Source organism: Phodopus roborovskii, unplaced genomic scaffold, assembly GCF_943737965.1.
Source record: "Phodopus roborovskii unplaced genomic scaffold, PHOROB, whole genome shotgun sequence".
NCBI lineage: Eukaryota > Metazoa > Chordata > Mammalia > Rodentia > Cricetidae > Phodopus > Phodopus roborovskii.
Window position 1 is genome coordinate 26,687,704 of NW_026126416.1, and position 14,078 is coordinate 26,701,781.

The 14,078-nt window shown below is 39.4% G+C and overlaps 1 protein-coding gene across 2 annotated transcripts in view; it reads left to right on the plus strand.

Moving 5' to 3' along the window:
- Sppl2a (signal peptide peptidase like 2A) overlaps window positions 1–13,470 on the plus strand; it is a 32,147-nt gene extending 18,677 nt beyond the window's left edge. For both annotated transcript variants that reach the window (XM_051183464.1, XM_051183465.1), the window contains 3 exons: window positions 2,618–2,695; window positions 5,943–6,103; window positions 11,530–13,470. In XM_051183464.1, the coding sequence (XP_051039421.1) occupies window positions 2,618–2,695; window positions 5,943–6,103; window positions 11,530–11,604 (314 nt within the window). In that variant the 3' untranslated portion in view covers window positions 11,605–13,470. The remainder of the gene's footprint in view (window positions 1–2,617; window positions 2,696–5,942; window positions 6,104–11,529) is intronic.
- Window positions 13,471–14,078: the final 608 nt, after the last annotated feature.

A 14,078-nucleotide genomic window follows, 5' to 3' on the forward strand; every position in this document is an offset into this window, starting at 1 on the left:
TTGTTTGTTTTTGTTTTTCAAGACAGGGTTTTTCTGTGGCTTTGGAGCCTGTCCTGGAACTTGTTCTATAGACCAGGCTGGCCTCGAATTCACAGAGATCCGCCTGCCTCTGCCTCCTGTGTGCTAGAATTAAAGGAGTGCACCACCAATGCCCAGCTAGTAAGTGGTTTTTAAATAAAATTACTTTCATTAAAACTTAAAGATACCAGTTGTGGTGGTGCATACCAGTAGGATTTGCTGAAGGAGGCAGAGACAGGCGGATCTCTGTGAGTTCAAAGTCAGCCTGGTCTACACAGTGTGCTCCAGGTCATCCAGGGCTACACAGAGAGAAACCCTGTCTCAACAACACCCCCCCCCCAAAAAAAAACACCAAACAAACAAAAAAAACTTTTTTTTTTTCAAGACAGGGTTTTCTATATTGCTTTGGCACCTTGCAAGCACTCTACCACAAACAAAAAACTTAAGTCATTCTTCTAAATATTTCTTATAGTTACTTTCTTTATGTATTTCCAGTATATTTTAAACCCACACATATTTATTCATTTTAAAAAATTGAAAAATGGAATTGTGTATTTTATTATATGCAACATATTTCCCAAATATGTGTATAGTGTAGAATGACAAGCTCATTGACATGCATTGCCTCACTTTTCTTTTGTCTGTCACGGGACAGTTTGATAATATATCGCTATTAACTACCGTCAGTGTGCTGTTCGATGAGTTCGATGAATTTCTGAATTTATTTCTATATGACTGAATTTTGTATCCCCAATCACTCCTCAATCCCACCATTTTATTGTACTTCTATGAGTTCAACTCTTTGAGTTTTAGTTACAAGTGAGATAAGATCCTATTTGTTTTTCTTTGGCTGGCTGCTTGATGCTTAATACAGTGTCCTACAGATTTATCACAGTGCTAGTCCCACAAAAGACAGCATTTCCATCTTCTCCCCCACTTCACTTCCCCTAGTGTGTGTGGTGTGTGGTGTGGTGTGGTGTGTGTGTGGTATGTGTGGTGTGTGTGTGTATGTGTGTTTGGTGTGTGGAGGCCAGAGATTGATTGCTGTCCCTTCCCCTTGCATTCATTCATTCATTCTTTCTTTTTCTTTTTTTTTTTTTTTTTTTTTTTTTTCGGGGGGGGGGGCTGTTGGAGACAGGATTTCTCTGTTTAGCCCTGGCTGTCCTGAACTCACTATGTAGTCCAGGCTGGCCTCAAACTCACAGAGTCTCCTGTCTCTTTTAATTCCAGTGCTGGAATTAAAGGCATGTACCACCACTTTTTTTTTTTTTTTTTTTTTTTTTTTTGAAACAGGTTCTCTACAATAACCCTGGCTGTTGAGGAACTCATTCTGTAAACCAGGCTGGCCTTGAACTTGCAGAGAGTCTTCTGCCTTTGCCTCCTGAGTGCTGGGATTAAATTGTGCACCGTCATACCCGGCTCTTTAAAGTTTGTATTTTATGTATTGTGTATATAGGTGTTTTGCCTGCACATATGTCTATGTACTATGTGCATGCAGTGCCTGTGGAGGTCAGGAGACAGTATCATGTCTCCTGGGACTGGAATTACGGATGGCTGTGAGCTACCATGTGAGCTCTGGAAATTGAACCCTATGTCCCCTGGAAGAGCAGTCAGTGCTTTGGACTGCTGAGCCATCTCTCCAACTCAGTCTTTATTTCTTGAGATAGTATTCTGCACTGAGCATGGAGCTTGCTGATTCAGCTAGGTTGGGTGGCCTTTGAGGTCTAGGAATCCATCTGTCTCCTTCTCCCCAGTACTGAGACCACAGGTTGCTGCTGGGAATCCAAACTCATGACAGTGAGAGCAGCAAGCCCTTTATCCACTGAGCCAAACCTGCAGCCCAGTTTTCCTTCTCAGGGATGAATAGTACTTATTTGTGTATGCACTACATTTTCTCTCTCCATTCATTAATTAGTAAGCACTGAGATTGGCTGTTCTGAATATGGAACATGTCTCTTTACATGCCAGTTTCACCTCCTTTGGATTTTTGCCCAGTAGTGGAATTGCTGAGTCACATCATAGGCCTGTTTGTTTAAAACGGTCTTTGCTGTGTAGCCCAAGCTGGACTCAATCTCATGATCCTTCTGTTTTGGTCTCCCAAGTCCTTGAATTACAAGCTTATGCCACCATGCCTAGCCTGTTTTAAATTTTTTGTTATTTGTTGTTAGGGCCTTAGCCCTACTAGGCAAATGCAAGAATTGCTGATGTAGTTAGTCTTCTGCCCATTTTCTCATTGGGTTATGTTTTTTCTTACTGTTGGCTTATTTGGGATCCCCACATGTTTTAGATATTAGATGTTATCAGATGTGTTTGCAGACAATCCCATTTCATAGGCTATCTCCTCACTCTATTGATTGGAATATTGAACAGCTAAAAAGGTCATAATTTTCAAATACCTGTGAGTGGCTTAGGGGAAATGTCTAAAATATGCTATCACATTTTTAAAAATCAACATGTGAAAGTTGGTTCATAATTTAAGATACTTTAATTAATGGTCTCATAGTACAAAAAAAGAAAGTGAAATACAACCAGTATTGTTGCCCAGTTGATTTTGTAATATCACTACTGTTTGAAGAAAATAATGTGGATTTTCTTTTAGGCCTGTTGATTGCATATTGTAGAAGATTTGATGTTCAGACCGGTTCTTCTTCTGTATACTTTATTTCATCCACAATCGGTAAAGTTTGTTTCTTTTTATTGTGTTGCATTATATTATATGGAGAAAAAAAGAACCAAAGGGCTAAAAAATAGTCTGTTTCCCTCTTTTTATGAGTTTTACATGAAGTGTTATAGAGCATGTGCATAGCCCTAGGTATAAATCTATAAAATAGTATTTAAATATTAAATTATGAAAGCAGATGTGGAGTGCCTGCCCAGTTTGCATAAGCCTTAGGCTTGGCCCCCAGCTCCACATACACCAATGTGATGGTATTCCTGTAATGTCAACATGTGGGTGATAGAGGCAGAAGGACCAAGAATTAAAGATCATCCTCAGCTACAGCAGTCTGAGCATCCTTGAATCCGTGAGATCCTGACTCAATATATACATACATAAATACACATAAATAGTAAATGTTAAAGGCTAACACAAGAAATACATCCCCCAAAATAGAGTTACTAAGAATATGAGCTTTGGTCTGAAAAGCTGTATTTTGGTGGGGAGCTATGTGCAGGTACTCTGATCAGCTCACATGTAGTGAGCATGGCTCTGGCAGGCCTTGCCCTTGTCCCCATTCCCACTTTAAACAAACAAACAAATAAAAACCTGTTAGATCATATCCCTAAAGCTAGCCTCCAAGATCTATCACCTTATTTGGCCACTTCCTCCTCCTGAGGCTGAATACCAAGATCCAGCTATCAAAGTACTTAGGTCCAACAATCAAAAGACTCCTTTGTCTGCCCTTATTAACATGCCCAATCAAAATTTGTATACCTCACCCTTTTAACTTTATAAACTGCCATTTGCCTGTGGGCTGTGTCTGTCTCCTCACTATCTAGAGGCAGTCCTTTGTTCCTCTGGGGCAAATAAACTTCCTTTGTACTAAGAAGCTGGCCTTGAAGGGATCTTGAATTGATACTTTTCCTTTCAATAAGTACCACTTTCTTTTCTTTTCCTTTGTTTCTTTCTTTCTTTCTTTTTTTTTCCCTGAGACAGAGTTTCTCTTTGTAGCCCTAGTGTCCTGGAATTAGATCTTTAGACCAGACTATCCTCGAACTCAGAGATCTGCCTGCTTCTGCTTCCCTAATGCTGGGATCAAGGGTCTGACATACCACCATTCAGCTGAGTACCACTTTTTTAAAAATGGAAATAAATGAAACAGCAAATTTAGTTAAAAAGTTAAGAAAACATTTACTTTAAAAGTTATTCAAATAACCTATAAGGATGGTCAGATTTTATGATTTTAAATAATGAAATGTTGGGCTGAAATGTCATCACATTAGTTAAGAGGACATATTGCTCTTGGAAAGGACCCAGCGTATACTTGGTGTTTTACAGCTGTCTGTAACTTCAATCTCAGGTATCTGATTCCCTTTTCTGACCTTTGAGGGCATCAGACATGCACATGGTGCACATATCTCTATGCAACAAAGCACCCATACACATATAACATAAAATAAATCTGAGTGTGGTACACATGCCTTTAATTCCAGAGGGAGAGGCAGGTGGATCTTTGAGTTTGAGGCCAACCTGGTCTACGAAGTGAGTTCCAGGACACTTAGGGCTACACAGAGAAACCCTGTCTCTGACCGCTACTACCCCCGCAAAAAAAAAAAAAAAAAAAAAAAAAAACAAGGATAATTAAAACCAGAAATAGTGGTACACATTTGTAATTCTAGTACTCCAGAAGATGAGAAGTTCAAGGGCATTCTTGACTGTTTATCAAGTTCAAGGCTAGGCTGGGTTCCATGAAACCCTGTCGCAGAAACAAAAACAAATTAATGGGACAATCATACTCTGTAATTTATAGTACAGCATTTTAGAGACTTTAAAAGTTGAGTTTCCACCAGGAGCACGCCTTTAATCCCAACACTCAAGAGGCAGAGATGGGTGGATCTAAGTGAATTTGAGGCTAGCCCCTGGTCTATAGAGGGAATTCTAGGCCAGGGCTATGTAGTGAGACTGTGCCTTAAAAAAAAAAAAAAAAGTTGAGGTTTTATATATGTTTATTAAAATACCTGGAACACAAGTAGCATCTAAAATGTTTACTACTGCGTTTTTCTAGCATAGTGTATAAATAACTATGAGTATATAAATGAATCAATGTAAGTTGTTAGCTCCCTGGTACAGCAGGGCAGTCATCACCTCTGTTTCTGTTATTGAAATGTTAACAATAGGACACTGAATAGAAAAAGCTCTGCTACCTCTGAGTGTTCTGGGTGGGTATTTCAACATCCATGCACCACAAGCTCTGAGTGCTTGGCCACATGGCCTGAGCCAGAGCCACAGATGTCCCTTTAAGACTTTCTAGTTCTTGTAGAGTTAATCTCCATGTTGGGAGAGAACAATGGCACTATAAATGGGAACCCCCAACATCATGAAAGAAAGTTAAGTGAGGGGAAGGGAAGGAGGTGCAGAGAGGACTGGAGAGAAGTAAGGAGAGAAAGAAGAGAGGAGGATGGAGGGAAGGGGACACAGAGGCCCCACATAGAAACAAGAAAAGAGGCTTGCTTGAGTGGTAAGTACAGCACCTTGTAATGGAATAACACCCAGTTCTGCACCAGGATTTTTCTTGTTGCTAAACAACCAGCTCCCAAATCAAGACACAGAGCCAACTTAGTTTTGAACGCTCAGCCTTAGCTCAGTGCTCTTCTGGCTAGCTCTTTCAACTTAAACTGTTTCTCTTCGTCTACCTTTTGCCTTGGGGCTTCTTACTTTTCTTTCTGTAATCTTCCGCTGCTTCTCATGTCTGGCTGGCTGGCTTGCTGGCAGTGGCTGCCTGCCTTCTGGTCCCAGGTGTTTCCCTTGTTCTTATACTCTCCTCCTCTTTTCCTTTTTTCTTTTCTTTTTTTTTTTTTTTTTTTTTTTTTTTTTTTTTTTTTAGCCTAGATTTCTCCTTCTATTTATTCTCTCTGCCTGCTAGCCCCGCCTGTCCTTTCTCTTGCCTGACAATTGGCCATTCAGCCCTTTATTAGGCCAATCAGGTGTCTTAGGCAGGCAAGGTGAGATAAAAGCAAAACATCTTTACATAATTAAGATGAGATTTACATATTCAGATGAGCTCATCTGCATATAACTCCAGTTCTAGGGCCTGGGGCACCTCTAACCGCAGGAACCTGCAGCCACAGATACAAACACATAATTTTTAAAACAGGTCTTATTTAAAGATGTCTTCAGAAGTATTTGGAAACTATTGCTTTAATGGGGGAAGGAAGACCCCACTCCTGGAAGTGTAAAACTGAGCTGGCTTCTGTCCCCCCCCCAGCCTATGCTATTGGCATGATAATTACATTTGTTGTCCTGGTGCTGATGAAGAAGGGGCAGCCCGCCCTCCTCTATTTGGTACCTTGTACACTTCTTGCTGCCTCAGTTGTTGCTTGGAGTCGTAAGGAGATGAAAAAGTTCTGGAAAGGGAGCAGCTATCAGGTATGTGCTTATACTTTATAATTCACTGGCTGTTATGCTATAGCCCATTATAACAAATCTTTATGTGTCAGAAGTTTAATGTAACCCTAGGATGCCCCGAGTTCCTCACCCCGTCAGCATCTGCCTGCTGTGGCATGGGTTCTTGGTGTCCACTGTAAGTGAATGCCGGAGCCCTGTAATGTCATCGTGAGAAGACACTGGGAAAATAGAGCACTGCAACATATATCCAAGCCCCCGTAAACGTGCAAGACACAGCTATTTAAAATAAATGCTGAAGCTCGAGACTCACATTAGAAATTGATAGGAAGAGACCTAAGGTATTGAAAATGAAAATACGTGTTCTTCCCAGCATTTGAATGTACCAAACTAACTTCAGGTGGGTACTCATGTCAGACTTAAGTGGATCAAGAGTGTCCTTCCTTTAAAATTCCTATAACAAAGAAAATAGTAATTTCAGAATCTCTTTATTTCTCTTTCCTAAATGTTCCTGCAAGTCCAGAAACGTTGGTTTGCATCGACATTGAAGAGAGTTGAGAAGCCCTTTCCTACTCAGTACTGGCCCCTTCCCAGAGGCATTTTGTTAGTTATTTTTGATTTGTTGCTGTAAAGTGAACTGCCCCCTTCCATCTGTCCTCATGGATGTGTGACAGCAGTCATGTGAACGGAGAGACACTTGGAGTAGGTGGCTGTAACTGTTCTTACCAGAGAACCAGTTCAAATATCTCACTGTATCTTTTGTAGTGTTTAAGAAGAGATGGCCACCATTATGTTATGGGCTTCTATAATTTAAAAGGCACTGGTTTAGAACTCTTTCTGGCAAATATTGCAATTTCTTTTTGGAGATTTGAATAAAATAATAATATCTACCTTAGCCACTTATCAGTACTATTGGCTCAGCCTGCATTAATGTATACAGAAGGTGTCTATGGTCACAAGGTCCTTCATTAAACTAGTAAGATAGCTGGTAATTTTTTCATGAAGATGATACCCATATCAATTTTTTCCCCAATGCTGGAAATCAAACCTAGAGCTCTCATAGGGTGTGTGTGTGTGTGTGTGTGTGTGTGTGTGTGTTTAAATAAAAGAGTAGCCAGTCATGTATAGTGTAATCCTAATCTTGGGAGATGGAGACTGAGAGATGAGGAGTTCAAGGCCAACCTCAAACACATAGCAAGTTAGACACCCTATTTTAATCAATTAGTAAGATAAAAGTATTCCCAAACTACTTACAAATTTTTGAATGTCTTATCCTCAAAATGGCTCTTTATCCTTTTTTTTAATAGTTTTCTATTTCTGCATTTAATGACTTTATTGAACAGCTCTATGAGTTAAGTATGACTTCAGAAACTGACTCTACAGGATGAACAAGTTTCAAGGGTATCTCCTCCTGTGGCCTTGTGAAACTTACTAGGAAATACAGACAGAGTCACTAGACATAAATTGTAATGAGTGCATTGGTAATGACAAAGTGTCATGGTATCTAGGGGTAGAACATCTAGGGCCAAGAATTCAGGACAAGTTAATGGGTGATTTAAAGAAGGGCTTCTAAAAACTGTTAAATCTCATTGAAAAACTGGACTATATGTTCATCTTAAAGGAGCCATGTCTTCAGATATTCCAAGGGAAGAAAGCTGTCATGTTCTGAGAACCGAAGGGAGCTTAGGGAAGCTCTAATGTTGAGTATGGATAAAGGACCTACCTTTTTCTTAGTTAGGGTTTCTATTGCTGTGAGAGACACCATGAGCCTGGCAACCCTTATAAAGGAAACATTTAACTTATGGCTGGCTTACAGCTTCAGAGGTTTAGTCCATTATCCTCATGACAAGGAGCATGACAATGTGCAGGCAGACATGTTGCTGGAGAAGGAGCTGAGAGTTCTACATCTTGATCCACATGCAGCAGTGTTGACACACTGGGCATAGCTTGTGCATAGAAGACCTTAAAGCCCACCCCCGCAGTGACACACTTCCTCCAACAAGGCCACACCTGATAGTGCCACTCCCTATGAGCCAAGCATTCAAGCACATGAGTCTGTGGGGGCCATTGCTATTCAAACCACTGCACTAGGGTAGAGAACTTCCTTCTGCCTCCTGTGGGGGGAGGGCTAGGCTGCTAAATGAGCCTGTCAGTGGTTCCTAACTCCCCTTCTTATTATTTTTTATGTATCTCATTTATAATTTCTTGCAAAAAAGTCTGCTCTCTGTATATTAATATTCACTGGGTGGTGGTGACAGCAGCGCATGCCTTTAATCCCCACACTTGGGAGGCAGAGGCAGGTGAATCTTTGAGTTTGAGGCCAGCCTGGTCTACAGAGTGAATTCCAGGACAGCCAGAGCTGCACAAAGAAACCCTTTCTTGAAAAACAAACAACAAACAACCCCCCCAAAAAAAAAAACAAAAAGAATTTATTGTATATACTGACATTTCTTCTTAAGGGATTTTCTGGGAAATGGTAAAATTGATATGAAAATATGCTCATTACAGCACATCTGGCCTTCTCTGTTATACTGAAGTGAATATAAGTTAATGTCATTGGCAGCTAGTGTTCTAAAAGTCTGTCTATAAACTCTGTTTTTACTTTAGCAACTTCTTTCTCTGTGTTCTAATTACAAAGTAATATATATTTGTTTATTGGTTGATTTGGGTTTAGGTTTTGAGTCTTTTAAGACAGGACCTTAATCTGAAATTCAGGCTGTATTAAACTCAAATGTAGTGCCCAATAACCTTAGGCTTTTAGAAATCCTCCTGCTTTACCCTCCTGCGTGCTGTGATTATAAGAGTCTGGCATGATTTTTCAGCTTGTATTTCTATTTTTAATTAAAATGTTTTAAGATGGATTTGTGCTCAGTGGGGGAGGTGCCTGTAGAGGCTAGAAGATTCCTTGAAGGAAGGGTTACAGCAAGTGCGGTTAACCACTCCTCCAGCTCTCCAGCCCTTGTTTTGGTTTTGTTTTTTGTTTTTTTGTTTTTTGTTTTTTCCCCCAAATAAGAAATACAGAAGTGTGGGCTGCAGAGGTGGTTCAGAGCCTGTATTGATCTTCTAAAGGACCATAGTTCAGCTTGCAGCACTGACATCCAAGCAGCTCACAACTGTCAGTAACCCTTGTTCTGGGGAATCCAACACACCTTAGAGGGTTCCTGCACTCACTTGAATGTATTTTGTTTATTAAAAATAAAATAAATCTTGAAAAGTGTACAGGGCCTCGAGAGATGGATTAATGGTTGGGAACTTACTGTTCTTGCAGAGGACCCCAGCACCCACGTGAGAGAAAAGTGAAGTGGAGTGTAAGGCTTGTTGTGTGGTATTTTGTCTTTCCAAAAGTAAATCAAATGGAAAGAAATCCACGCAATAGCTTCAAACCGGCTGTTTGCTCCGATGCTCTCAGCTTGTTGATGTCCAGTGAACAGTGTGTGTGCTAATGTCACTGGTACTTGTAATTATTTTTAGAAGTCACAAGCTGTAAGTCACGAGTAGGGATACAAAGGTACTTACAGTGACTGCTTGAGGATCAGGAGCTCCAGTTACTCAGGCTAATTTATTAGGCAGTTTTCAGAGATTAGTTCTAAATGAGTAGAACGTTGAAAATGAAAAGGTTTGCTGGCCCAGTTTCAAAGGACAATTTCCCATACAGATTGCCTATTTACAAATGTGGAATACCATTTTTTGCCAGTTAATTTCAATGACTGTGTTGGTTCGTTGAGTTTTTATAAATACCTCATGCTTGTTCTGTGTATTTCTCTATTGTTTTTACTAAAATCTTAGGAAGTAGGAAATAGAAATGATAACTTTTCAGCTAGTAGACTTTGAAATTATTTTGTTGTTTGTTTAGCTTTGTTTTTGGAACACAGGGAGGGTGTCCCACTGTGTAGTCTAGGCTGCCTAAAACTCAGACTCCTACTTCAACTTCCTGTGTGCCAGGATCACAGCCATGTACTACCATGACTGGTTAATTAATATATCTATATTTAGTGCTGGAATTATAGTGCCCAGTGTGATACCTAAGAATTAGGAAAGCAGAAGCCTGTTATAATGCTGGGTACATAGCTCTTACTCTCCAGGGTGGTTGCCAGGTACATAGATCACAGAGAAGAAAAATGTTGTGTCTTCTCCATCCCCTACCATCCTGTCTCATGGCTGCTCCAGGTCTCCCACAGCACTGGCCTACTGTCAGAAGAAAGGGCCCTAAATACACCTATGTGTATGTCTGTAATTATCAATGTGATTTAAATGAAGTTCCCCACATCTCCACTGTATGTCTCATGTTGTGGAATTCTTAGTGTTGCCTATCCCGATGCTGTAAAAGGAACTCAGGACTCCCATATGCATCCTCCTGAGAAGTTAAGCATGATGTTGACTTGGGCAGTGTTTCAGAAGGAATGCTTGGTTCCCTAAGGTTACTTGTTTGTTAAGGTTTACTTTTATTATTTTTAATTATGTGTATGTATGTGGGTGTATACGTATTAATACAGATATGGTGGTCAGAGGCAAAGGATCCCCCTGGTACTAGAATTACGTGCAGTTGTGATCTCACCAAAGTGGGTGCTAAAGACCAGACTGAGAGCAAGTGCTCTTAATCTCTGAGCCATTCTTTTCTTGTCCCAAGATTACTCTGTTTTTGGTTTTGAGATAAGGTAATTCTGGCAGTCCTGCAATTTACTATGTAGACCAAGCTGGCTTCAAACTCAGAGATTGCCCCCCCCCCAGCCTCTTGAGTGCCTGGATTAAAAATGGGGGGAAGGGGTGGCTGGGGAAATAGTTCAGTTAGATCTGGAGGGGAGGGGAGTGGGGAAGGACTGGGAGGAATAGAGGAAAGGGAAACTGTAATCAAGGTGTATTGAATGAGAAAAGATTCTATTTTCAGTGAAAGGGAACGGGATGGGGTGGGGCTGTAGCTCCGTTAGTAAAGAGCTTCCTGAACTGGCATGAAGGTGTGATTTCAAATACCCAGCACTCATTTAAAAGCCATGTAGAAGGGCTCAGGCTTGGTGACACTTGCCTTTTAATTCCAACTCTCTGGAGGCAGAGACATGTGGATCTGTTAGTTTCAGGCTACCTAGGACTACATAAGTGAGACTCTATATTAAAAATAAAAAAAGAAAACAGAAAGCTAAGTTCAATGAAGGTGGGTGATGGAGATAGAAGTACCCCTGGAACTCTGGTCAGCAAGCTCCAGGCTCAGCAACGATGCTTGTCTAAAGTGGAAGGCAGTTGAGGAAGATAACCACACATATGTGCATACATGTGCCTGTTTAGCGGGATGCACACATGTATCCACACATGCAAACACACACACACACACACACACACACACACACACACACACACACACACACACACCACAAAACCAGAATACTTTTGTCAAATTAATGAAGACTGGAAGGCAAGTTTAGCATTTGCATTTTCTGATGACTTTCATTTATGCCTAGGTGATGGACCATCTGGACTATTCAACAAATGAAGAGAGCCCAGTGACTACTGATGCGCAGGCTGGGCAGCAGTAATTGCATGGACCTACAATGATGTGCTGTTGATTTTTTACGACTAGAATTCGCCACCCCCCCCCACCCTTTTTATTTTGCTTTCTGAGACAGTTGGTATTGCAGCTCACATTCTCCTGCCTCTGCCTCCCCATTGTTTGGAACTATAGCTGTGGAACAGCATGCCCAGCAAGTTTTAAATCAAAGTTTGAACTGAAAATTGGAAACATTTGCAGTGCTGTTTGCCAATCCATATATTTTTATGAGCTGGTAAAATTCATCATACATAGCGAAAATGCATTTTCTTTTAAAGTTGTGCCTTCACAATCAATGAAAACTATCGGTTTCTGTAGTTTCCAAATGTACTATATACATTATATTTTTCTAAAAAAAAAAAAAAAAAAAAGTCACCTTGACCCTCTCCTGTACTTTTCTTACTAAAATATTTCTCCAAAATCTAAGGGTAGATCATTTATAAATGTCAACGCAAGTTTCTTGAGTAGATGTTTTTGTTTACGATTTATGCAAATCTTATCCCCTCTACAGGAATAACTTCTTAAGGCTGTTCAAGAAAGCAATTCAGCAGCAAAAAATTGGTCTTTATATTATTTAGAAGTTTTTAAAAATACAAGGGAGTACATAGTAACACATCCCTTTATAGTTTAAGTTTAAAATTTTTCTTTACTTTTATTTTTATTTCATGTGTATAGGTGTTTTTCCTGTATACATGTCTGTCTGTGCACCACATTCATGCCTGGTGCCCATTGGATCCCTTGGGACTGGAGTTACAGATGGCTGTAAGCTGCCTTGTGGGTGCTGGGACTTGAACCCAGGTCCTCTGGAAGAGCAACCAGTGCTCTTAATTGCTGAGCCATCTCTCCTGCCTTGTAGTTTTATGTTTTTAAAAACTTGTAACCCTTTTTAAAACTTGAGCACCTAAATTGCTTCAGGCTGAGTATGTATTATATTAGACTATTTTTTAGCTAGAAGGAAACATAATATATAAAAATAAACATTTGGAGGATACAAAAACTGAATCTAGTTTCTGTCAGTACTCCATTTACTTGAAGATATAGATTAAATGTCTGTACTTATTCAAATTTTATTTTGGTTTTTCTGATCTTTGAAATTTGATTCCATTGATTAGGTTTTATCTTTTAAATTTTTTCTTATCTGACTAGATATCATATGTATAATTTATTGTTCATAATCCTGACAGTCTCCCCATTATCTGTCATCACCCCGGTTCCCAGTCTTCTCTTTCTGTAATTGAGCCCTGCCGACCTTGGAGGGATGTGTGCTGTTCAGGGTACAAATGTACTTTTGTTCATCAGTTTCCTCGCCTCCAAAATGAGTAGTTAGAACAGTCATCACTCTGCTGACTTGCAACTTGAAAGAAATAATTTTCTTTTCATTCTTTGCAGAATCTCAGGTTTTTTTTTTTATAGAAATTAGAGGTGAAATTATCTCTCAAATTATTTTAATTTCTCAAAGAAAGTACCAAGTGACAAGTCATTACAAAAGCTCAGGATTTTGCATTTCTTTGTAAATAATGATGCACACGCTGTGTGAACAAACCCAATCTTTAATGTTAAAACCAATTCAGCTTATTCAAAGGTAAAAACTAGTGCATTGAAAAATGGGCTAGACCTTTGATATTTGAACTAAAGTTCAATTAGATGCTTTTGTTTAATTGTTAACTTTTGCTGAGTAAATGACAGGGAGGCTGCACTGACAGCCCCTTTCTATCCAGTACAGGTCTGTGGTCTTCTGTTTACAGCAAACGAGATGCCCTATGAGATACAAGTTAAGTGCCATTTTTACAATTCCAATTGTACTTTCACTTACAATGTCAATAAAATGCTTGCCAAAATACAACTGTTTTACTAACATCTGCATCCTCCTTTGAGTCACCAGTTACATTTTATGAAGAATGTAAAAGAAAATTAGTGTTTTAAAAACTATGTTGAAATAACACAATTTTTAAAAATAATTTGGTTTCATTAATTTGTAACTAATATTTAAATTCTTAATCTAAACCATTGTCCCAGTAAAACATTAATACATCCAGAAAAATCTGAATTCTAACTTATTTGAAACAAAGTCTCTTTTACCCAACCATCATATTGTTATAATTAAAGTCTTGCATATGGGCTAAGTGTTAGAGTTCTTGCCTACCATGTTTCAAGTGCCTACCCCAGCACTGCCAATGAAACAACTTACTAAGTGGCTATAAATAACAAAAAGAATTTCCCAGAGTCTCTATCCTCACTGCCAATTTCATATGTACTTAAACAGCCCTCTTGGAAACATAGACAAAAATAGCTCCTTAAAGAAAATAAAATACATAAATACTGGGTCTTGGAAATAAAAGTGAATAGATACCAGAGATTAAAATTTGACTCTGAAAATTTGCCATCTCTCCCTGTCTTGCTTACCTAACACCAGTAACTTTTAAGAGGTAGGGAAATTGGAATTTTCCCCCTCTTGAGTACCCT